Source organism: Podarcis erhardii (genome assembly GCF_964252035.2).
Source record: "Podarcis erhardii genome assembly, chromosome: 15".
Taxonomy (NCBI): domain Eukaryota; kingdom Metazoa; phylum Chordata; class Lepidosauria; order Squamata; family Lacertidae; genus Podarcis; species Podarcis erhardii.
The window spans coordinates 37,886,339-37,911,803 of NC_138505.1; the positions used below are offsets into that span (position 1 = coordinate 37,886,339).

The 25,465-nt window shown below is 44.6% G+C and overlaps 1 protein-coding gene across 2 annotated transcripts in view; it reads right to left on the reverse strand.

Moving 5' to 3' along the window:
* The window catches only part of LOC309330532 (transmembrane protein 132C-like), a 276,077-nt gene that overhangs the window by 51,816 nt on the left and 198,796 nt on the right, over window positions 1-25,465 (reverse strand). For both annotated transcript variants that reach the window (XM_081842225.1, XM_081842226.1), the window contains exon 4: window positions 23,218-23,404. In XM_081842225.1, the coding sequence (XP_081698351.1) occupies window positions 23,218-23,404 (187 nt within the window). The remainder of the gene's footprint in view (window positions 1-23,217; window positions 23,405-25,465) is intronic.

Genomic DNA, 25,465 nt, shown 5'->3' on the forward strand with positions numbered 1-25,465 from the left:
AAGAAAGAAAGAAAGAAAGAAAGAAAGAAAGAAAGGAAGATGATAGATTAGGCATAGGCAAACTTGGCCCTCCAGATGTGTTGGGACTACAATTCCCAACATCCCTGACCACTGGTCCTGTTAGCTAGGGATGATGGGAGTTGTAGTCCCAAAACATTTGGAGGGCCGAGTGTGGCTATGCCCGTGATAGATAGAGCAAGCAATGGCCTAGAGGCGTGACTTCCTAACCGCTAAATTTCAGACAGATCAGGCAAAGGATGCCCATTTTAGAGGCAAAGAAACAAAACTTTAGTGTGGACGATGGAAACGAATACACCTTATTCCATTATGATATCAAACCAGTTGAGAGTTTAAAAACAAAGATGCACAACTTTCTTTGAGGGATGGGAAAACATGCTATGGGAAGGAGCACCATTACATGTGCCACCCCTTTATGGCAGTACAATGTGGGCAGCTACACTGTGTGGGGGCCACCAGCTCTTACAGTCATCATTTTCTAAAAAACATCCTTTACAAAATTGATAAGATGATTGTATTAGATAATCCAGCTCTAGCAGTAATGAGAAATGCAAATTAATCAGGACATGAAATAGAATCTGTGGCACGCCTTCACACATGGCTGCTTCTCTTTTCGCCCTCTGAAAAGCTGTAAATGTGGAAATTTCCCCTCTCTTTTCTCTCCTGACCCATCATAATTAATGTGTCTCAATTGTGATTAAGACCCCACTTCTTGATCTCAACCCTGCCCCCCCCTTCAGCTCAGGACTCTCTGCTTGGAAGAGTTGTAATGCTAAATATAATTAGGCATAGTTCAGTGAAAAGACAAGTATTATTTGCCCGTTGCCTCCATTTGCTAAGAAATAGAATACACATTTCAAGATATGGCGGCAGCTGGACATCATAGGAAGAGAATGGATTTCCCAGTGCATGCTGGGAAAGCACAAGATTATTGTGACTTCCCTTATTAGGGCTGCTAACCAGTTAAAAGATTTCCAGCTGATTAATTGCCTGGCATTTAAACAATGCATTGATTAGCTAATCAATAAAATAAAATTAAAGGCCTGCAGCACATGAGATTTAGCTACATACTGCAAATCAAGATGTAAACTCCAGATGCCCACTCCTGGCCTCCCCCAACTGCTTGTTCTATTAGCTTCTTATTCTCCCTTCCTCCTTCCTTTCATACTGGGACGGGACAATATGGGATTGGGGGGGGGGAACTCCCATCTCTTGCAGGGGCACAATTAGTGCCAGCACCGTCCGTTAAGAGTTTGGGTGTAATCTTCGACACCTCCCTTTCCATGGAGGCACAGATTGCAGCTATAACAAAGGCGGCATTTTTTCATCTCCGCCAAGCTAAGCAGTTGGCTCCTTACCTTTCTCGCCCTGACCTAGCCACTGTGATCCATGCGATGGTCACCTCCAGACTGGATTATTGTAACTCACTCTACGTGGGGCTGCCCTCGAGACTGACCTAGAAACTCCAGCGGGTGCAGGATGCCATGGCGAGACTCCTTACGGGGTCCTCGCTGCGAGATCACATTCACCCAGTGCTATACCAGCTGCACTGGCTCCCTGTGGAGTACAGGATCAGGTTTAAGGTCTGGTTTTAACCTTTAAAGCCCTATGCGGCCTAGGACCCTCGTACCTACAGGACTGCCTCTCCTGGTATGTCCCACAGAGGAACTTACGGTCTTCAAACAAAAACATCTTGAAGGTCCCAGGCCACAGAGAGGTTAGGCTGGCCTCAACTAGAGCCAGGGCTTTTTTGGCTGTGGCTCTGATCTGGTGGAACGCTCTGTCACAAGAGACTAGGGCCCTGCGGGACTTGACATCTTTCCGCAGAGCCTGCAAGACAGAGCTGTTCCACCAGGCCTTTGGCCAGGGCACAGCCTGACTCCCTCCTTGGCAATCTTCACAGAACTCTACCCCAATGGTTGCCATCAATTTGATTTGAAGTGATTTTTTAATGAAATGATTTTAGAATGTTGTATTATTTTATTGTTGTTAGCCACCCTGAGCCCGGCTTCGGCTGGGGAGGGCGGGATATAAATAAATTTTATTATTATTATTATGAACTATGGCAAGGACCATGGTGTTGATTCAGAGTTCATTCGGTTAAGGACCATGGATAGCAACACTACAGTTGAGGCTGAAGGAGCAAGTTGTTACAGCACTAGCATGCAGCAATTGTCAAAGTGTTACCGTTTGGGTTAAGTAGTCAAGATTAAAGACCCTCCCCTTTATTAATCTATTTAATCATATTTCTGGGCCATCTTTTTGGGAAACCCTCACAGCAAAAGCCAGTAAAAGAAATATTATGCTAGCCGTCTAAAACATTTTATCCACAGAAGAAGCAAGAAAATTGCAAATTTGACACCTGCAAAAGAAGTGTTTACAAGGCCTTCCAAAATGTTTGCTGTGTGGTAGCCTTCCAGAGATGAACAGTAATGGAGTGTCAGAGCTGTGGGGCCACCACAGAAAATACCCTTTCTTTCATCCCTGTTATTCTCCGTTATCAAGGTGGTGGGCAAACAAGGAGGGTTGCAGAACTTAGTGTGTGGGTAAATGGATAGGGTGGTCCTTCAAAGAGCTTGTGCTCTGATTGCCTTTTATGCAGCCACTGGCTTCTTCTAAGCAAGCAGTGTTTCAAGCTGCAAGGACTTTCTTTGGGGACACATCTTATGCCTTTCCTGATTCTCCTGATAACAGTCAGTAGGAAGATGAGAGTAGGAAAATGAGTAGGAAAATGAAAATACCCCTAAACCAGGCATAGGCAAACTCGGCCCTCTGGATGTTTTGGGACTACAAATCCCATCATCCCTAGCTAACAGCACCAGTGGTCAAGGATGATGGGAATTGTAGTCCCAAAACATCTGGAGGGCTGAGTTTGCCTATGCCTGCCCTAAACATGTTTTTAAAAGAAAAAACAGCACTGGAGGCAGCTATGCATACAGTATATCATTCTAGGTGGGAGGTGGGCACAAAGGCAATCCAAAAGTTGGCCAGTTAAAGGCAGTGAGCGACAGTGTGGGGAAGTGTGGGTTTTAGAGCCACACACAGTGAATTCTATACCTCTGGACTGTCAGTATTTTGCAGGAGGCATCTAAGCATATACTGGTGAATTTAGCTTTGTAGACAATTATAGTGCTCTCTTGCCCCAGCACAACAAATCCACTTTTAAAAAAAGTTTTTGCCGGTAGGAAAGTGGTGGGGAAATGTGGAGTGATCGAATGATTAATGGGAAGGTGCATAAGCACCCCATCAGCAAATCAGGGCAATTCCTCACTCTTGTATAACCTCCCTGCAAACAGATCAGAACAAACACCTGAAGAAGACCAGGTATAAGCTACCTTCCATATAAGCTTTGTGCTTCTAAATTAGGATGAATGCTCAATAAATAGGTCATCCAGAGGCAGTGGAAGGAGAATATTATTGGCTGGTGACTGTTTCCCATTTCATAGGGAAATTTTACTGCGAGGTGGGAGAATTTTAAACTGGAGAGGTTCTTTTTCATTTTTGTTTCATGCCAAGCTTGTCAAGAAAGTTTTGTTCTGTTTCTTGAGTGCTGGAAAATGCTGGCTGATCTCCTTCTCTCTCTCTCTCTCTCTCTCTCTCTTCTCTCTCTCTCTCTCACTCACTCTCACTGTCATTGTTGTCAAGAGGCATTCTGTCTATGAAAACTGAAAGTCACTTGGAGAGCTGTCAGTTTGCTGGGGTGGGAAGCACTGGGTTCTTTTTCCGCCTGGACCATTGCCAGCCATTTGCTTCTTAGCATTCATGCTTGTTGTGCAAGAGAAGTTGCACTCCATTAGAGGATGAGGCAGAGGGTAATGGGGAGGCAGTGCTGAGGACCTTGTTCCAATGAAGACTAATGATCAGCACCTCTCCCATCCTTTGCTCTGGGTTCATCTATAAAATTAGCTCTGGTGAGCGGAGCCTGCAACAAAATATTGTATCATCTATGCACCTACTATGGTCCCATCTTCACTATACATTTAAAGCAGTATATTACCACATTAACGAGTCACGGCTTCCTCCAAAGAATACCAGGAGCTGTGTGTTATAGGTGCTGAGAGTTGTTCGGAGACCCCTATTTACCCCACAGAGAGAAAATTCCCAGAATTCCCTGAGAAGAGGGATTGGCGAATGGGTGAGGGGGTCTCCTAACAACTCACAGCACCCTTAGTAAACTACCATTCTCAGGATTATTTGGGGAAAGCCATTGCTATTTAAAGTGGAATGAGATTGCTCTAAATGTGCAGTGCAGATGGAGCCATTATCACAGTTCTGTGACACATCCCAGCCAGGCAAAAATACTCAAGGAGTCTTATATAAGGGACATGGCCTGGGGAAAGTAGGTGTGGCTTGGGGAAGAGTCTGGAGGGCCAAATGAAGAGTCTGGAGGGGGAAAGTGGTGGTGCAGGCTGGAGGTCACTACCCCAGTGCTAGAGACATCCAGTCCCCTGCAGATATTCACTTCCCTGTACGTAATGAATGATCTCTAGCTACTGCTTCAAGATGAGCTTTGAAGCTATCAAGAAGGAAATCCAGCCATCGCTTCTGGAAACAGCTATTGTGGGAGGGACCCATGCTATGTCCACAAAATCTAAGATTTTTTAAAGAGAGAGAGAGGCAATCTGTCCTGTGCAATTTGAGTCTCATCCCTTTTAAAACCAAAATTAAAAATGCAGCAACATTATGTACTCGGCCCTATGGCTACGATAACTTATTTATTTGCTAATTTACTTAGCAGAGATGGTATAATAGCTGTGATCAACAGAGAGCAGCAGTGTAACAAAATGCATGAATATTTTATCTAAAAACATACATTTGTGCACACAGCTGGTGTGGAAGCGTGCCCAGTGGGGGCTGGGTAGGGGACTTCAGCAGTAATGGATACAACTCAGATTCTGTACGATAGCAACTTCCTTCCCAATGCAGACTTTTTTCAGGGTATCAGCAACTCCCAGCCCCCATGTTTACAAAAGCAAAGCTTCTAGTCTACAAGGTTGTTGTTGATGGAAATACTAAAAATCTGTCTCTGCACAGAAGCATAGCTTCAGACTAGAGTGCAGAGGGGCTCATAACATCATCATCATCAACACCACCAGCAATGTATGCATTTCATCCTTAATATTAATAATGATTTTATTTATATCCCGCCCATCTGGCTGGGTTTCCCCAGCCACTCTGGGTGGCTTACAGCATATATAAAACCACAACAAAACATTAAACATTAAGAAACGGGATATCCTATACAGGCAACAAACAGTTATTGCGTGACCAGGCGCAACAGCCCCAGCCCCCAGGGATCATAAGAAAGGGATAAAGATTCTGACAATGCTATGGAATTAAAAATTAGGCCACAACTTTATTAAACTTCCGAATGTAGGAAGATCTTGGCTTAGGCCTTGGGTGTGTTTCCCTCCCAGACCCCCAGCCAGGGGAACTAGGGCACATCAGTGTAAATGGGATATGGGGGTGCTCTGCGAGACATAAGTGTAGCAGGCAGCCCAGCCCATATCCCCGGATGCAGGTTAGTTCACTGATAACCTTTCAGTGTATGGCCAGTGACACCCATTATATAACCCCTGTAAGAGGGGACCCTGGAATGGCTGCCGCAGAGGGCTGAATCACCACTTCACGCCCCCTCCCCCAATTATAGGGAAGAAAAGAGTATAGGATTCCACTCAAGACCATAACCAACAAAGTTGTGATGAATTGGTACGGGGAAGACAAAAGCTGCCAATGCAGGAAAATTTCTTCCCGGTCCTTCAACAGCAATCAGTCAAAGACCATAGCAGCGCCCACTAAACAGGAAGAAAAAGTTAACCCGCATACAAGAAAATATTAAACAAAGGGAGGGTAGGGAGGGAGAATCTCCAGAGCTGACTGGCTGGCTATCATAGGCTCCACCCCCTATTTATAAATGGGGCTGGCCCCACCTCCCAGCAAGAAACTTGATTACTGAGGCTGGGCGTGAACCTCCAAATAATAACGCTGAGAGGCAAGCCAGCCCCCTTTCTACTAATAAGTTCCCTGGGAACTGTAGCACCGCGTGCAATCCCACAAAGGGCACCCACACTATAAAGTGTGAGTGCTCACTGTCTTCCACAGTGGTTCACATCTATATAGAGAGAGATGGAAACACTGCTATAAGCAGCATGAGCAGTGGGGGTCGGTGCCCAATGAAACTGGAGGGGCAGAAGGCAGGGAACCCACTGGTAGGTGGGGCCAGAGCCAATGACAACCAGGCAAATTAATTCTAGCGCTGTCCTCATCCTCCTCACTGCTAGTGTTACCAGGGCCATCTTTTTTTAAAAACAACAACAACAACACATTAATTACCGTATTTTTTGCTCTATAAGACTCACTTTTTCTCTCCTAAAAAGTAAGGGGAAATGTGTGTGCGTCTTATGGAGCGAATGCAGGCTGCGCAGTTATCCCAGAAGCCAGAACAACAAGAGGGATCACTGCTTTCATTGTGCAGCAATGTTGTTCTGGCTTCTGAGATTCAGAATATTTGTTTTCTTCTTTTCCTCCTCCAAAAACTAGGTGCGTCTTATGGTCTGGTGCGTCTTATAGAGTGAAAAATACGGTAAATTTTCCATTTTAACAATCCAATCAAATCACATTAAATATTCCAAATTATACAAATACATATCATATAGTCCAAATATTCTGCCAAATTATAAATTTTTATTGGGACTTCCCATGCTTCGATTTCGGGCGGGCTCTGATCATCTTATGTCTCTACTGCTTTGAGTGTCCAATAGTTCCTTTAAATCTTCCTGTTGTTAACCTTCTACCAGGGCCATCTTAAGCATAAGCGGTGCATGGGTGCGAAGATCCACTGACACCACGCTTATCTCTGCTCAGGAAAAGAAAACTGGAAACATGAGGAGCCCGGTGCAACAAACCAGCCCGAGGCATCAGCATCGGCGACTGAGCAAAGCCAGGCAGCTTGTGGTGTGAGCAGCTTGCGCTGGGCGGGCCTCTCCATGGCCCTACGGCAATCCCAGGCGCGCAGGAGGATGGAGCCGGGCAGCCATCTCAGCATCTCGCTGGCTCGCTTACCCCCGAACCTGTGGTGCAGAGCTACCTGCAGCAGAAGAGCCCGCCATGGCGCTCTGACCGATGGCTGGGCTCTTCATAGAATCATAGAATCATAGAATCATAGAGTTGGAAGAGACCACAAGGGCCATTGAGTCCAACCCCCTGCCAAGCAGGAAACACCATCAGAGCACTCCTGACATATGGTTGTCAAGCCTCTGCACCAATTCTTGGACTCCAATTCTTGGACTTCTCTGGACTCCAATTCTTGGGCCCCGGACTCTTGGCCTGGCACCCCTGGGAGCCTGGCGCCTGGGTGCCCCGCACCCCTGGTGCCTATGGTTAAGATGGCCCTGAGTGTTACAAAGGCAACAGAGAAGCTAATGAAAAAGGAAACTGACAGCCAGAATCATCCCATAGGCTGAATGTAGACAGAATGAGGCCTTGAATGAAGACTGACTGAGCTTTGTGGGACAGTGCCCCATTCATCCTAATGGACCAGCCCCAACTGCATACAAGTTTAAAAATACAAAACACACGAGGAAAGGGGAGTGGAGCAAAAAGGTAGAAGAGGAAGATCTGATTCTTCTAGGCCAGAACAAGGTTGTGAGCTGTTAATTGGGCTTTTATATTCATTTGGGACCAGGCTGCCCTTACCTTGCTCGTCAGACCTAAGAAATGTCCCACTGAACCCAGGTCAAAGGCCCATCTAGTCAATCATCCTATTCTAACAGTGTCCAACCAGATGCCTTTGGAGAAGACCTGAATGCAATGGAAATTGTTTTTCAATTGTTTTATTTTAGGTTAAATCGTACTGTTCTAACAACCTTATGGTTAAAACAAAATAAAAGAAAAAAAATTCCTTCCAGTAGCACCTTAAAGACCAACTAAGTTAGGTCTAGGTATGAGCTTTCGTGTGCATGCACACTTCTTCAGATACACTGAAACAGAAGTCACCAGACCCTTCTATATAGTGAGAAGGTGGGGAGGGGTATTACTCAGAAGGGTGGTGGGAATGGGTGATTGGCAGATAGCTGTGATGAGCCTGTTGACGACTCTTAACGACTGCAATAGGTCTTACAGGAAAAAGCAAGGGGTGAGAAGGTGAAAAATGGCTTTGTCATGTATAATGAGATAAGAATCCAATGTCTTTGTTCAGACCAGGTCTCTCCATGGTTTTAAGTTTGGTAATAAGTTGCAATTCAGCAGCTTCTCTTTCCAGTCTATTTCTGAAATTCCTTTGTTGTTTTTTTAACAATCTTGGGCTCCTTTGAGGGGAAAGTCAGGATATAAATTAAAGAAACTAGCAAACTATTAAGGAACATAGTTCAGTGGTAGAGTCTCTGCTTTGTATGCAGAAGGTCCATGGTTCAGTTCCCAGCGTCTGCTACAGCTTGGGCTGGAAAAGGACTCCTGGGGCGTACTGCAGACAATAACATGCTAGATGGTTCAATCAATGGCTTGACTTAATCCCTGGATAATGGATTAAGAAACAAGGCCCTCGTTTTTTTCTCTTTCCTCTCCCTCTCTCCCCACATACTCTAGGGCAAGAGTGTTATCAAATAAATAATTTAAAAGCACACCAACCTCTGCCCCCCACCTCTGCATTGCACATTAAGTTATTTCTAACACCGCACTGGGGGGGGGGGTTCTGGCTTGTTTTAACTTTGCAGATTAAGAGGATGGGGGTTTATTAAGGGTGCGCCTTTCGCCTTGTAACGGGAGGAATGCATCCTGCAGACATCTCTCCAGCTCTTCAATTTTTTAGCAAGAGGTGCTGGGGAATGACGCTTGAGCACTTGGGCATCTACTTGCGGGTTTTATTTTCAGAATCCAATTTTGAGAGAGAAAGCAGCCCAAGTGAAAGTTGCCTACCCCAGCTCCCTTCCAAAAATATATATATAAAGAAATAACAAAAGTACAATCTCAGTTTAATTTAGTCCATTTGGCAAGTCTGCAGGGAGACATTACCACCGGCTCTCACCTCATTTTGGAGGCACCTCTTTAATTTTTGATAAGCACTAGTAATAACACAGGCACTTGATCATGCGGCAGAGAGAAATGTGATGGTGAAGCAGCCATAAAAATGCCAACAAAGGGGGTGGAGGCAGGGGAAGCAGAGGAGTAACTTCACAATCAGTGCACCCATTTGCTCTCGCTCTTTTTCTTCCAAGGAAACTTTTTTTTTTTTGTCAAAACGGAACAGCAAACTCCTTATTTTATGGATTGAGTAGCACTGGAAGCTGATATGCTTGGGCAAACAAGGTTCTGCCAACATCAAAGCTCAACCTGTCCTCAGCCAGCTTTCACCTACCTAACTCCTTACAACGAGATGTAAAGGGCATCGTTTTCCATTCCACCCTGTAGTTGACATATGCCACATTGTTTCTGTGCCACTGCAGGTCATCTTCCACACACAAAAACCTGCATTTTTTTTCATTGCTTTTCACTGTGGTGAGATTAAGCAATTTACATATCTTTTAAAATTATTATTGAGATGCAAAATCAAGCATAGAACAGAATTATAGCGGAAAACAGGTATGAAATATCAACGTGAAGACAAAAAGGGGGCTAGAAACATCAGTAATACATTCAAGACTTTTGAGATAATAGAAATTACAACAAGTCTATTAAAACAAAAGCAACCATAGACGTGGATGTTTTCCAGGTAGATGAGCTGCATTTTTTACCAAAACCTTTGTTTGTGAAGCTCTACATGTATTCATGATTTATTATATTATCCACATCCATTTATAGACCTCGAGAGGTCAAAAAAGTAAGAACAAATTTCTTCCTGTTTGGTATGATTTTACTGTCTATGTTAATAATGCAGAAGATAACCAGTAATTTACACAATGCACATAATTAATTATGTATATTACATGTTACATTGTCATTATGTGATTTCACCCCATTCGTTTCAATGCAATAGAAATAAAATGCAAAGGGGGGGGGGGGGTAGCGGCAGCCATCATCAATTACATTTCGTTTGCAGATTGAAAGCAACAAAAGTGAATGTTGCTCATATTTGCTGTATTGATTTCCATTTCAGACATGGAACAAGTAAGTGAGCACGGGCAATTCCCATCTTCATCAGAATTCTCTGACGTGCCTGCTCTTCATAGGCGCCGACTCCATGGGGCCTGAGGGGGCCTGAGCCCCCTCAAAAATTCGTTTGGGGGGGCTCTGCCCCCCCAATAATTTAAGAAAATTATTAGTTATATTATGCTTTGTAAAATCACAAAATTATGTTGGTATTTTTTATTTTCCTTGTTTGACGATAGTTACCTTTTAAAATACATTCAGTAATGAGTTAAAACAAAGCCACTCCCGATCTAGAGAGGGGGTGGGGTTGCGGGCTCTCGACCCATCAACAATCTCGCGGGGCTGGCGTCAGCCCCGCGAGAAGCGGGGATTCCCCCTAGCTCATTAATATTCACCGCCCACGGCGGCAGCCAATCGGCTGCCGTAAAGGGCGGGCCCTCACAGGTTCACTTAAGGTCGGGGCAGCCCGGGGCTCGCCCCTTTTGTTCCCCCAGCAGCAGCGGTTTGGAGGTCTTGGCCCCCCCCCCAATATTTTTTATAAGTCGGCGCCCCTGCTGCTCTTCACTTAGGACCAACGCAGGAGCTGGAATGGTTTACCAGCATTGCCTTTGTAGAATTCAGCAGGGAGGGAAATGGGGTTCAAACCAGAATTAATTGGGTTCACCTGCTGTTGACTCTGGCTCCCCTTGGCATTGGTTCCTTCTCCAGCTACTGTTGGCCTCCCTGCCTTCTGCCCTTCCCATCTCAAGGGGCACCATCCTCCACAGTTGAGAAGTGCAGGGAATTTCTCAACACGGAGTAAGGTAAAGGTATGGGGACCCCTGACCATTAGGTCCAGTCATGACTGACTCTGGGGTTACGGCGCTCATCTCGTTTTATTGGTCGAGGAAGCCAGTATACAGCTTCCGGGTCATGTAGCCAGCATGACTAATCTGCTTTTGGAGAACCAGAGCAGCGCACAGAAATACCATTTACTTTCCCGCCGGAGTGGTACCTATTTATCTACTTGCACTTTGACGTGTTTTCGAACTGCTAGGTTGGCAGGAGCAGGGACCGAGCAACAGGCGCTCACCCTGTCATGGGGATTCGAACCACCAACCTTCTGATCAGCAAGTCCTAGGCTCTGTGGTTTAACCCACAGTGCTACCAGAGTACATTTAAGCCTTCCCCACCGTGTGACCATTCACTTGTTTTGGACTGCAACTCCCACCAGCCCCAGGCACTGCATGGCCAGAGTCAGGGATGATGAGGGTTGTGGTCTTAGGTTGGGGGAATCTGAGGCATCCAACAGCAGTGGCTTTCATGCTGTGGCTTCCCATCTCCAGCAATGAATGAGAAGATAAACGGCATTCATAGGTTATGAAAGGGAAGATGAACATGCTGGTGAAATTCTTATGGATGGGATGCAGGGTTTTTGCTGGCTGCTTTTAAGGTGGCCAAGAGAGGTTTGTGGGTACATTTCCTTGCATTCTAAAATCCTCTTTTTGGTGGTCTGCTGGGGAACCTTTTCAGCCTGAGGGACACCTTCCTTTCTGGGCAAGCTTCCAGGGGCAGTTGGGGGCAGGGACATAGGCAAAAGTGGGTGGAACAATGCGATATTACTTTTGCACATGCTATGTTTCCTCCATGGAGGGAAACAGAGGCATTATTAGAGTTCAAGACTGCATTCCAGACAGGCAAAAGCCCTTAGGGTACAGAGCAGGGCCAGTGGAGTTTGTGGCCTGGGGAGGGGCTCAAGGACCAGATGGGGGGGGGCTTACAGGGCCACATTTGGCCCCTGGACCTGAGCTTTCCTTTCCCCGGTCTGCCCTCTGCAGTTTCTTGGATGCCTGAATTCTCTGGAATCTGCACAACATCCAACATAGAGGGAAAAGGCAGGACAGAATATAGGTAGAGCCTTTCTCTTCCATGTGCTTATTTTGCATGTGAAATGTTTTAAAAACTGAAAAGGTGATCATTCAAAAATGCTTTAGTGAAAAGAGTTCTTTTGTCCACTTTTGCTGCATGTTGAAGGCTCAGCCATCATGTTTGAGAAAGGTTGGCTTGCGTTCGCCCAGAGTTCCCACAAAACACAGTGAATCCTTATTTTGTTACAGCCTCCTCGGAAGACGGAGGACAGCATCCCTCAAAATGCCAATACTGATACTTGGTATTCGATAGACATCAGCTCGTACAAACTGCAGGGTAACCATTTTTCACTAATAGGGGATTTCAGAAGGCTTACGAGTGTAATAAATTGCAATGCAAGAGCATTTATTATTGTTTGGGGAGGTAACAAATCCTGCAAAAGGGACAATCAGGCTGATAAAGCAGGGAGGGGAAGCAGGGGAGAACTCAGACTTGAGGAGTCCAGATTAAAATTAATGCTGCCAATCCTCTCCTTTCCATTTCATTTGCTAAAGTTTCCGTTCTCTCCAGCGTGCTATTACAGACGCTAACAATTGTAGCGTGACAGCACTCACAATGTGCAGTGGGCTTCAGTTGTTAATGCCTTTTGCAATGTTACTGAAAAGAGGTGGCATGGATTTTCAAGGGCTTGGCCTGTATCAGGGATGCAGAACCTGGGGCCTTCCAGATGTTGTTGGACTCCCATCAGCTCTAGCCAGTATGGCCAATGCTCAGGCATAACAGGATTGATGGTCCAACATTTGGAACAGTGCCAGCACATTCTCAAAGCAATCTAACTTAGTCTCATAAAACACATCCTTTTTAGCCTAGACCATGTCTATTGTGGTCTGTGACCAAACATGACAACCAATGCTGATTTGGAATTCACTGATATGCAAAATTAACCAAACTTTTTTAAGAATTAGAATCTGACATCGGAATCTCTCTGATGAGGCAGACATTGACATTGACATTGACACCGGAATCTCTCAAAGACTTCACATTTCAATGCCAACCTCAACCGGCCCTACCTATTTTCTTTTAAATCCATCATGACAGCCATCAAAATGCTAAAATCTACCATCTAAAATGGAGACTATGACATGTAGGGGAGCAGATCAATGAAGAGTTCTCAGCAAGTTAAAGTGAAGGTTCCTATGAAAAGAAAACCCTTTTCAGAGCTGTAGGAAGCTGCCCAGTCAAGAGAGAAAGAAGAGGAGACAGCAGTAAAAATATACAATATGGACATTGTCCAGGCCAAGTCACAATCTGACCAGGAAGCCTTTGAAGGCCTTCTAGGCCAAGCAAAATCCATGACCAGCTGATGTGGCAAAAGTCCTTTTCTGCTCATGAATGCTCTTCACGTGGGCAGAACCTGACAGGTCCATGGGTTCCAATTCAAGCTTCAGCAGCTCTCATGAAAGATATTCCAAATATTGCCACCTTAATTTTTTAAGTGCATTTCAAAGATGTCAGTGGGGCAGTTTGGCAATTTTAGACTCTGGATTTCACAGGCTTACTGGGATGGGGAGGTCACTCTCGAAACAAACGGATGGCAGCTGGGATGTCAGGTGGATGTCGGAGGGGACGCTCCCATCCCACTCAATATTTCCAATGGAGATATTTCTAATCTGGCATTTTTTCAATCTCTCCCCCTGCATTTTCAATGGTTTTTTTTTTTTTTCTTTCTTTCTGAAATGGAAGCAGCCAACCAGCAATACAGAGACAAGGGGGGGGGGGGATTATTTGTCTCTCCTGATTCCTGATTTGCCAACCAGTAAAGCAGAAACAAGGAAATAAGGAAGTATTGATGTTCGGATAACTGAATATGCTGTGTTTATACTGAGGTTTGGGCATAATTCTTTACGTGCAGATGAGTGAATTTTTGCATAGTGAATTGGCAGAGAGCAGGACCTGCATGTAATAATATCACTGCAAACAAAACCTGTCTGATACTAAATACCTTTGTGCATCAAGAAACAGTCATAATTTAAATAACACTACACACCAATGAACAACAACAACAATCCAGATAATAAATGCTACTGAACAGGAACCAGCAAATGCTGTCCAACACTAAAAAACTAAAACACACACACCATTGTACACCAGTAACCAAACAGTGTAACTATCACCAAATATCAGATTCTGGGAATATTCAGTGAATATTCAGAGAATATTCCAATATTCCAAAAAGGAAGGTGCAGGTGAGAAAGCTGCTGGGGTCCCTTGAAGTACTATCCAGTTATTCTTCTGACAAGGTGTTTGTTTCAGGGAGTCAAAAGTCCAAATGCTACCTTTTGATGCTGTTTCAAAAACCTTAAACATTTCTTGCTGAGTGTTCCAGGAAGCAATCAAGCAGTAGGCTGCTGAGAAGCACCTTGATTCTGCCAAGCAGTAATTAATGAGGTCCTTAAGGGGTTTGTATGATGACAGCAGAAACAATAAATAAATAAATAAATAAATAAATAAATAAATAAATAAATGCACTAATGAGAAAGAACGCTTTATCATAATGGAAGGTAATGACTGAGGGAAGGATGATAAATTCACTGGGAATTTTTTAAGCCTCAGCAACATAATGAGTTACCTCCAAGGATTTAACAAATAAATATTATTATTTTTTTTAAGAAGGAAAAGAAACAACCCTCTAAAGCTTTTCACTTTCACTTTGTTATCCGACACATGTTTTGCCTTGCTCGGCTCTTTGGTTTACAATTCATTATCTAGACAAATTCTCATCACCATTATGGATATTTCCTTTCCGTGACTCTCAACAGCTCAGCATCAGAAATTACTGTGGGAAGGAAGAATGGGAGGAGGGAATCAGAAGTGAAGAGGAAAGGATGTCAGGTGGGCTGGGTTCTTGCCTTCTGTGTGGTGGCACCCACTTTTTGGAATTCCCTCCCATTAAGTATTAGACAGGCTCCATCTCTGTTGTCTTGTTGGCAGCTGAAGACCTTCCTCTTTCAACAAGCCTTTTAATCAGAGATCTTTCCCTGTCTGCACCTGCAGTTGAATTGTTTTTAAGATAGAATCATAGAATTGTAGAGTTGGGAGGGACCTCGAGGGTCATCTAGTCCAACCGCCTGCAGTGCAGGAATCTTTCATCCAACATAGGTCTCAAACCCGTGACCCCAAGATTAAGAGTCTACTGACTGCTCTACTGACTGAGCTAACTTTTAAATAAGTTTTTATTGTTTTATTGCTTGCGTTTTTGCTGCCCTGGGCTCAGTTGGAAGGAAAGGTGAGATATAAGTGAAGTCAATCAATCAATCAGTCAATGTCAATCAGTATCCAGGACTTCCTCTGTAAGCACAGAAAAATGACCCACCGTCCTGACTGGGTCACTTGCCGTTCTTCAATGGTGATGATGTAATTGCCATGTATTAGTGAAGCCTTCCACAAACTTCACTCTAGAGCTGGGTTCTTCAATCTTGGTTTTTCAGATGTTGCTTGACTTAAACTCCCACCAGCCCCAGCCAACACAGAGAATGGTCATGGCTGATGGGAGTTGTAATCCAGCACCACTTGGGGATCGAATGTTGAAGAGCACTGCTCTAGATGTTGTTGGGGCTCCAACTCTCATCAGCCCCAGCCAGCAGGGTCAACGGTCAGGGATGATGGGCATTGGAGTTCAGTGACGGCTTCAGGGCTTGGGGAAGGCTGTACCAGTGTACAAACCTCAGTGGCAGCCTCACTACTTGAAATTTTGTCTAATGCAGTGGATAGTATGTCAGACTAGGAATGGAGACAGCCAGGCTGCAATCCCTGCTTCAGGCATGAAGCTCACTGGGTGTCTTGGACCAGTTACTGTGAGCCTACCTCACAGGGTGGTTATGAAGCCAAAATGTGTGTGTGTGTGAGAGAGAAACTGTGATATATATATATATATATAGAAAGAGACTTTGGATGGTCTGGAAGGATGAGGTATAAATGCAATAAAAAAGCCACTGACTGGACACTGGGTGGAGGGGGCAAGTATAGTTTGGATAGTTGTCTTCCCATTAGGTCTGAGCATCCTTGGATGTATCTCACATGCATGTATCTCACATGCATGTCTGTCAGCAGCATCTTGGTCCTCAGACTCTGTAATGCCATGGAATGTGGCCCTTTCCACAATGCTACTAGAAAATTGGAGCGACTTCCGGGTTAGCGCGAACGGCTAATGGCGGATTCCCTCCGAGCTCCGGAGGGAATCGGCTCTACTGAGGACGGGTCTTGCCGTGCCGGCGACACGGGGACCCTCAGAAACCGCAGGCGCGGAAGCCTGCGGACTTGGTGACTCGGTGGGCACCTTAAGCGCCCTCCCCGACCCACGAAGAGCCTTTTTAAAGGCTGCGGAGAGGGTACGGAGAGTGGCGTGGTGCTGAGAGTAGACCGCTACCTCAGTAGAGCGAAGCCGCAAGCCATGGCCGGAGAGCGCTGACTTTCTTCCCAAAATTTGGACTGGATAACAAAGGACCCGTGAGTAGTGGAATTTGGACTTTAAAAATTTTATCCTGTGAATTCGGCACGATCGGGGGATGTGTTAAAGGGAAGTCCGCACCCCCTCTACTTATAGACGTTTCAAAGCAAGGAACGGAGAATTAAGGCGGAATGAATACTGTTTTGATGATTTAAAAGTTTCTCACAAATTTGATAGAACAAGATTTTTGTGCTGGAGAGAAAGGGAATTTGGAACTTTGTGTGTATCCCCCCCAAAAAACCCGGGAGTGTCCTATTTGGGTCCCGGAGGAAGAAGTGAAAGGAGTTTGACAGCTGTCAAAGAAGCTGTCAAACGGGCGGACAAAGTAAAGAATTTTGCTATTTAATAACTCTTGGAATTAAAGCTGATACATTTGGACTGAGGCGATTGGAAACAAAGTATTGATAATAACAAAGTAACAGATTATTGGAAAAGGACTACTAAATAACTGAAAGCCCCCTAGGGGGAATTAGTGACATTACAATGGCTGCAGAGGGAAAATTACTGGCGGAGATAGAAAAAATGTTCTTTCTCGTGGGAATCCTGCAGGAGCAGAGTATGGCTCTGAGTAAAGTTTTTATGACCTTGAATCCTGAAACAAACAACTCTGCTGAATGCACAAAGGAGATGCATGATAAAAATTCTGCAGCTGAGCAGGAAGAGATGCCTTTGGAATTGACAGAGAAAAAAGAAGGAGTTCAGACACTACAAGTGGAAAATATCAACCAGGAATCTGCAGCGTTAGAGTATGAGCAAGAAGACCTCTGGATTACAGACCTGCGAAAGATGAGAAAGAAGAAGAGAGAAGCCCCTGGAGTACTTGGAATATTAAAACTAGAAAGAACAAAGCAATATGATTGGGACTTTTCTCTTGAGTATGGAAAACTAGATGGTCTTTCGCAGCAAACACTCTTCAACATTCTGAATGAAAGAAAATATGATCTGACTCTGACTGAACTCCTTCGGGGTCTTAGGACCATCAAAGAGGACTACCAATATAGTTGGCAGAGAGGGACTGACAGAGAATCAGACGCCTCGGACGTGAGGAATCCGGGCTAGAAATATTTTTTGTTTGTTTTCTGGACATTTGTCTAGGAAGGGACAGAAACCGGGGCAGGGGGGGGAGAGAATAGAATTATAAAATGTTATGTTTTGTTTTACTTGGTCAATGTGACCTATAATTAATATAATAAAGGGAAAATTTGTGAAGGGGAAGTTAGATCGACCTTAAAAAAAAAAGAAATTAATGATTATAAGAGAATTGGATAGTTGAATATAGATAAACAAAAGAATTTAATTTTTAAAAGCAATGTGAATATCTTTAAGAGGTTAGGTAAGAACTTGCTGAATTAATTTTGGAATTGGGATGTAAGAGGAGGGGGTGGGGGGAAGTCAATGAAAGTGGGTAAAGAAACTTAGGGTATGTAATTGTATTTGTGTGTTTGTTTGTCTTTGTCTTTGTGTGTGTGTCTGTTGTTATAAAATGTAAAAACCCAATAAAAATTATTTAAAAAAAAAAAAAAAAAGAAAATTGTTTGAGGAAGGTCTCATTCTGCACAGCAAGTGATCCAAAAGAAAAACAGACTCTCCATGCCCAGGTTATGAAACTGCTCACCCCTTTCACAAATACTTTGAGAAAGGGGCTTCAGAACCATCAAAGTGATGCATCCCTCTGTTGCTAGGTTGTCACAACACAACACGAGGCATGGGTAGGAGAGAGGGAAGAGACCGTTTTTTTCCTGGACTGGGCTAGCCTTCTAGGGTTTCCAAAATCTCTGACAATCCTCCTCCCTAGGGTCCTTTCAGCTGGAGTCACCAGGGATTGAATGTGGGACCTTCTACATGCAAAACATGGACTCCACCACTCTGCTTGCCCACTCAGCTATACTCCCTCCTTTCCTCTCCAACCACAAAATCTTTTGCAACCCATAGACATTGCCTTATTTTCACAACTGCCTGCTCTCTTCCTAGAAGTTGGAATAATTGTGCACATTCTGTGACATCGCTGAAGCTCAGACACTGATGAGGAGGAGTTGACAAGCAGTCTTTTTTAAGAAAAGTGCTTATTACGTATATATGGCTTTGTCTTTTGTATTTCATACTGAAACTCCAGCAAACGGTCTGTGTTCTTTCCATGGCACCATGAGCTTGTCTTGACTGTTCTCCAGGAGGATTTTTGCAGCATTTCCTCTAAGCCACAGCTTGACGACCAAGAGGTAAAAATGATACTTAAGCCTCAGTATGTAGCGGAAAAGACAGTGATACCATAAGCCAGCCCAGTCAACAGAGCCCCACGGGCAACCTTACAGCTGCTGTAGCAGCATGAGCAGTAGATGCTGGAGAAACTTCAGAATTGGCCAGAATCGAGATGTGCCAGCCTGCTCTCGCCACAGATGCTGCTTGCTTGTGAGCGACATCACAGAGCGATGCTTTTCGATCCGGCGGCTGCCAAGTGCCGCAGCCACCATATGTGCCCACAGTTGCTGCCTTTGCCTGCCAGATCAGAAGGAAGGAGGATAAGGCGAGAGAGCCTTTCTCCCCAGGATGCAAGGAACAACTGTGACAACTGAGATGTCTGAGCCAGTCTGCAAGAGAAACAGGACTGGGAAGCTGGAGGCTGAGAAGGTGAGGGATTTTCAGGACTGCTGAGAGCTGCTACTGCTCCACACTGCTGCAAAACAGCTTACATCAGTGAGGTGTGATCAGTTTCCAGCCTGAGGGCCACACATATAGTAGAAGAAGAAGAAGAGGAGGAGGAGGAGGAGTTTGGATTTGATATCCCACCTTTCACTCCCTTTAAGGAGTCTCAAAGTGGCTAACATTCTCCTTTTCCCTTCCTCCCCCACAACAGACACCTTGTGAGGTGAGTGGGGCTGAGAAACTTCAGAGAGGTGTGACTAGCCCAAGGTCACCCAGCAGCTGCATGTGGAGGAGCGGGAAAGCGAACCCGGTTCCCCAGATTACGAGACTACCGCTCTTAACCACTACACCACACTGGCTCTATTACTAGTAATAATAATAATAATAATAATAATAATAATAATAATAATAATAATATAATTTATTATTTATACCCCTCCCATCTGGCTGGGCTTCCCCAGCCACTCTGGTCAGCTTCCAACAAAGTATTAAAATACAGTAGTCTGTTAAACATTAAAAGCTTCCCTAAAGAGAGCTGCCTTCAGCTGTCTTCTAAAAGTCTGGTAGTTGTTCTTCTCTTTGACATCTGGTGGGAGGGTGTTCCACAAGGTGGGTGCCACTACCGAAAAGGCCCTCTGCCTGGTTCCCTGTAACTTGGCTTCTCACAGTGAGGGAACCACCAGAAGGCCCTCGGCGCTGGACCTCAGTGTCCGGGCAGAACGATGGGGGTGGAGATGCTCCTTCAGATATACTGGACCTTCTGGGCAATGTTTTGAGGGGCACATGCCAGTGATGAGTGAGGCCAGAGGCAAAAGTGGGCAGTAGGCTAGTTTTTACACACACTCACACAACCTTCTCCATCCTCCATCCAGGCAAGCAGGAGGCATTCAAGGATACATTCCAGCCTGGCAAAAGTGCTCAGGTTGCAATGAAAGGCTAGAGAGGGGTGTGGCCTAGGGAGAGTTCCAAGGGCCAGAGAGAGAGGCTTGGAGGGCCACATTCAGGCAGTCAAAAAGAGGATCTCCATCCAAACCGAGATGCAGTCTGTAGGGGTGCCCCCCATTCACCTTAATGAAAATCGACCCAATTCACTCTTCTCTTCTCAAAGCAATATACTAATCTTCAAAACTCACACTTCTCCTAATTTTGCCATGCAGTTCTTTAACCCAATGATTTGTAGAATAATGCATATATTAGGGAAACGTGTACATAATAATGCATACATTGGTAAAAATAATTCATAAAAATGCTTTCACACTAAGATACTCATGAATTTACATGAAGACTTAAAATAAATAAATCAGAAATTGCTACGGAAATGTAGGGAACTGAGTGGAAAAATGAGAAACTGAGAGAAAGCAAATTGACCGCCCACCTGTACTCAGAGTTCCACTATTTCATTCTACTGCATCAGCAGGTCCTCCACAGGCCCCACTCTGTTCTAAATTTCCAAAATCTAACTTCGAGGGGAAAACTTGGTACATAACACAGGGGACCTAAATTTTTTAATATAGAGTTGGCAGCACTTAGCTTGCCTGAATGCACAGAGCAATTCTGACTTCTTAGCAGATGGCTGCATCAAACTTTCCCTTTGACTCTATCTTTCTCCCTCTGTCTCAGTCTCTCTGTGATTCCGAACAAGGATATTGCCAGGTAATCAGCTCGGCAGGAGATTAACGTTCAAATGAAGAAGAAATTTTTTAAAAGAGCCCGGCTGGAACTGCAAAGCTAAAGAGAAAGCAGGGAGCTTTCCTTTATCTAGTCATATCCTGCTAGCAAAGGCTTTTTTAAAAAAACCACTGGCACATTATACACCTGGATTTTATCAGTGCAACACATTAGAGCTCCCGCCATGTCTTATCACCAGGCATGGCACAGAAACAGATGCACTCAGCACTAAGAAGGTGTTTCAAAGCACATTTTTAGTAGGTGTCCTCGTACCAGGCTGCTGTCTGATTTTTATCCCCTCCTCTCTTTTTTGGGACCAAGTACTATAAATCGCAATTGACTTTCACCAAGAGAAGGTTCCTGAACTGCCCATTAACATCAAGTAGTCTGAACTGCTTTCCTTTCTGTAATCTAACTGGGGCTGAGTCAAAGCTATTCACAGTTATTCCACAAACTTTTCCTCCCATCAAAATCACCCCAACTTCTTTTTCAACCACTCCCAGCTGCTGCCTAGAATTTTCTGTTTTGCCTGTTTGAACACAACGTCATCACTTGCTCTCACCTGACTTTGCTCACCCCCAGTAATGTCCCTGTGTAGTCAGAGCTGAATGGCTATGTATTGATTAGATTTATTGCGGCCATTGGCTCATAACGGAAACAATACATCCAAATTTATCCATAAACAATACAATTTAAACAGTTCCAAGTTAAAACACCCATATAAAACCAATTTTATTTCGGTTAAGTAAACACTATACACAATAAGCTCCCTCTATGTAAACCGCAATTCAAATCCATCAGATTTTGGGGGGTATGCATCTTGGTTCTGGCACTTATTAATGGTTCTTAAGTTTAGCTAAGCTGTCAGAGTCATACAGTGCTCCATTTCTCCTCTTTTGAAATAAAACATTAATCAGGTATCTAGCGACTGCAAGGGATCTACTTGTATCTTCGTCGTTTAATAGGTATATTATTTGGGCTTCCTGAGGTCCATCAGCAATTCTCGATAAATATGGGGCCAGAAACTTGGACCGTGAAGCCGAATGTAATGGACAACAGTAGATTATATGATATAATGATTCTATGGATCCACTTTTACAGTCGCAGAGGAGTGAGATCTGTCCGTTGGAGAGTCTGTTACCCAACACATTTGATGGGAAAACATTGAATCTAGCCTTTATAAAGGCATACCGGTGCGTCACCACAGATAAGGTAGTTAAATAAGAATGGCAATGTAGAACTTGCAATGTCTTCCCAGTGCACTGACACGTGGGCAGATGCAGTGGCCTAGCGTGGGTTGCCAGCACCCAGCGCAAGGCAAGCATTGCACCCCCTAATCCTGTGAATGTTGTATGGGATATCCCCTGGAAGCAACAGGTGGACTCTGCTGCACCCCTGCAGTAACCACTCTTCAGATGGGTCACCTGCCACCTGCTGGTTCTCTTGTTCACCTTTTCAGCTCTGTGAGCTCCCAGTAGGAGCAGCAACTTGTGTTCTCTGGCAGGCTTGGTGGTGTCCCAGGAGTGCTGGAGCCCCAGCTGCAGCAGGCATAGTAGGATGGTGGTGGAGAGCAGGTAGAGACACAAAGCACATCATTTCCCTGACCACCTCTCATTGGCTGTGCTGTGTGAGGGGCTCATGTGAGGTGGGCACTGGCGGGTTCTGGGCATGCTGGCAGCTCTCCTCTCCATGCTCCTGCTGCTGGGTGCATGCCTTGCCCAAGGACACATGCCAGGAGGGAAGCCCCAGAGAAGGACTGGCACAGGCTGGGGAAAAGTTTGGGCTTTGCCGGGCAGGAATTCTACCCTCTCCAGCCCCAGCCACAAAGCCAAAGGTGCCTCAGAGCTGCTGCCTCCTGGCTACTGAGTGGGAGACAGGAGTCTCGCAAGAGGTCTTGGCACCCACCCCGTGTCCCTGTGGGCCTCTTCAGGAGAGAGCAAGCAGCTTAGACAACCCATCAGTCCTCTTGCTCACTCATTGAAGGAGCAAGCAGGAGAGAGCATGGCCGGGCATGGGGCTTTATCTGAACAGCAGTGCAACAGGTAGAGTTAGGGGAGGGGAGGGGAGGGAAGGGGAGGGAAGGGAAGGGATGGGAAGGGAGGAGGTGGTAAACATTGCCTTTTTGTTCAGCACTTTTCTTCAGAACAAGTTCTCCATCCCTGTCATAGACATACCATAAAATGCAGGTTGGATTCTGACTGGGGGAGAAATCAGAAAAAAGCCACAATATCTTAACCCTCTTTTTCTCAAATGTTTCTTTTTAAAACCTTATTTAGTGTCAGGATAACATGGTGGTAGTGGGGAGCCATGTATCCTGAGCTGCTTGCGAGATAGGCAGAATAAAATAAATTATTACGTTGCAGTACTCACCATGTAAGAAGCCTCAGAATTAATAAATGGCAATAAAAGTAAATTTTGAAAAGGATTACGTCTGTCTACGTGAACTCACTTACCATCGCCAACGGAACAATCCCGACGAGATCCTTCTGGCAAATGAAGATTTCAGAGAGGGCTGGGTCTGTTGTCCCCTTTCGAGGATATTCCACCTGCCAGGTGATAGGCTGTGTTCCGGAAAGACTGCTGAAGCTGGCTATTTCAAAGTTCAGCCGCACCACCTCGCTGAACCTATTGTTATTATTTCTGGAATAATGGCAGGGGTGGGGGTGGGGTTGAGAGAAGAAAAGCAGAAAAGGCATTCAATTAAATAGATTGGCAAACATTGTATGGCCAAGGTGAAAGTTCACATCAGGAATGAGGAACATTTTTCAGCCTAAGAGTCACATTTCCTTCCATGCACTGTCGCAGGACCAGAGATGAAAGTGGGTGGAGCAACACATGCAAATCTGACCTTTGGACAGTAGAGTAGCTTTAGCACACACTCACATACTGCTCTTTATTCTCCATCCAGGCAAGCAAGAGACATGATCAGAGTTGAAGGACACATTCTAGCCAGTCAAAAGCTCTCAAAACAGAACCAGAGAGATAGTATGTCTGGGGAGGGCCTGTGGTCTGAAGAGAGTCCTGAGGGTCAGATAGAGAAACTTAGACAGCCTCATTTGATGCCAGAGCCTGTGATTCCACACCCTCTGCTTTAATTATTTGAACATTTGATTGGAATTCACAGGGGCTGGGATTGAAAACAGGGGCCATGTCTATGAGAAAAGAGTAGCAAAATGACATGGCAAGTTCTTTGGTGGTGGGTAGCATACCCCCTTAACCTCCTCCTTTTTGCAAGCACCAACACTCCCTCCCTATTAATTTGCATTAAATTAATAAATGTATTAGATATAAAATTAAAACTCTCAGAGAAAGTTAATCAAATCACCTTAACTATATGTAGGAATACAGATCATCATAAAATGTTAACAAACCCAAAGGTCATACGATAAAGAAGTAAAATGGTTGCATGTTATGTATAATAACAAAAAAAATCAAATAAGTCTACTCTGAGTAGAATTTAATTGGAATCAGTGAAAAGTGTATTTCCCCAAGCAGACCAGCCCATTTCACCTCAGTTCTGAAATTCTAAACCAAGCTCCCCACTGTGGCCAAAGTAGGAATACAGTCAGGTCTAGACTTGCCAACATATATTTTTGTTTTGCTTTTTGCTTTTCTGTACCTTTAATGGACCCTTGATCTCCAGACACCGGTACACCATCCTGCTTATTTTTGGGTCCTAGAGCAACATACACACTACCTCAGGTACAAAGTGAAGCATCCCCACCCCAAAACTATGGAACATCATTATTTTGCGTCTCCTTCCTGTGGTTCCATAGCTCTTGCAACACTCCCAGCAGATGAAAAGGGCCGCTTGCAATTCACTTGCCTTCAGCTATCATTGCCTTAGCTAATGGTTTGCTTTGCCTCCCTTTCTTCGTCTCCTTTCATTTTGTTTTTAATTTGAGTTAACTGTTTCTTCTAAACTCTTTAGCGTGTACGCAATAAAACACCTAAGCGGATTGCTCTAGAAATAAATCCCCTTTCAAATTCAGGTTCTCTCCCTCCTTCCCCCTTCCCATATCTTTGTTCTTTTGAAAAGTCAGATTTCTGCTTAGTATTCATCCGATGTGGAAGTCTCTCTCCGCAGACACTGAAAGCAAAACAGCATTTTCCTCCACAGGTGATAGCAACAGTTTAAGGGCTCTAAAGCTTCAGAGAGAGGCTATAGTTGAGTTAGACACCTCTTCAGGAATTCTCAGGGAAGGTATCTATTTTTTCCCTCCAAAGTTTCAGTTTCTTAAAAGCGGGTAGCAATTATCAAACCGGGGCCTGGATTCACTTTGGATCATCCAGCAGTGGCAAATCTCCTTATGTTTTGTGTCTCTTTCGCATATGCTCAATTCTTAGGTCTGTTCCAGCACATTCTGGCATTAAGCTGCAATTAAGAAGAAGAAGAAACCCCCACAAAAGACTGCATTTAAACATATGCTTTACATCAGGGTTGTGCATGCTCTATCGTGATCAGATTTGGGCTCCTAGACAGCCCAGGATGATCAGGAGCTGGACCCTGAACTGATTTGGAGGACTTGCACAATCATGCGGTTGGAGGGTGGGAGAAGGAGAGGTACCTTTCCCAGGTATGTTTAATTAAGGTTTTGAACTTAGAATCATAGAATCATAGAATCATAGAGTTGGAAGAGACCACAAGGGCCATTGAGTCCAACCCCCTGCCAAGCAGGAAACACCATCAGAGCACTCCTG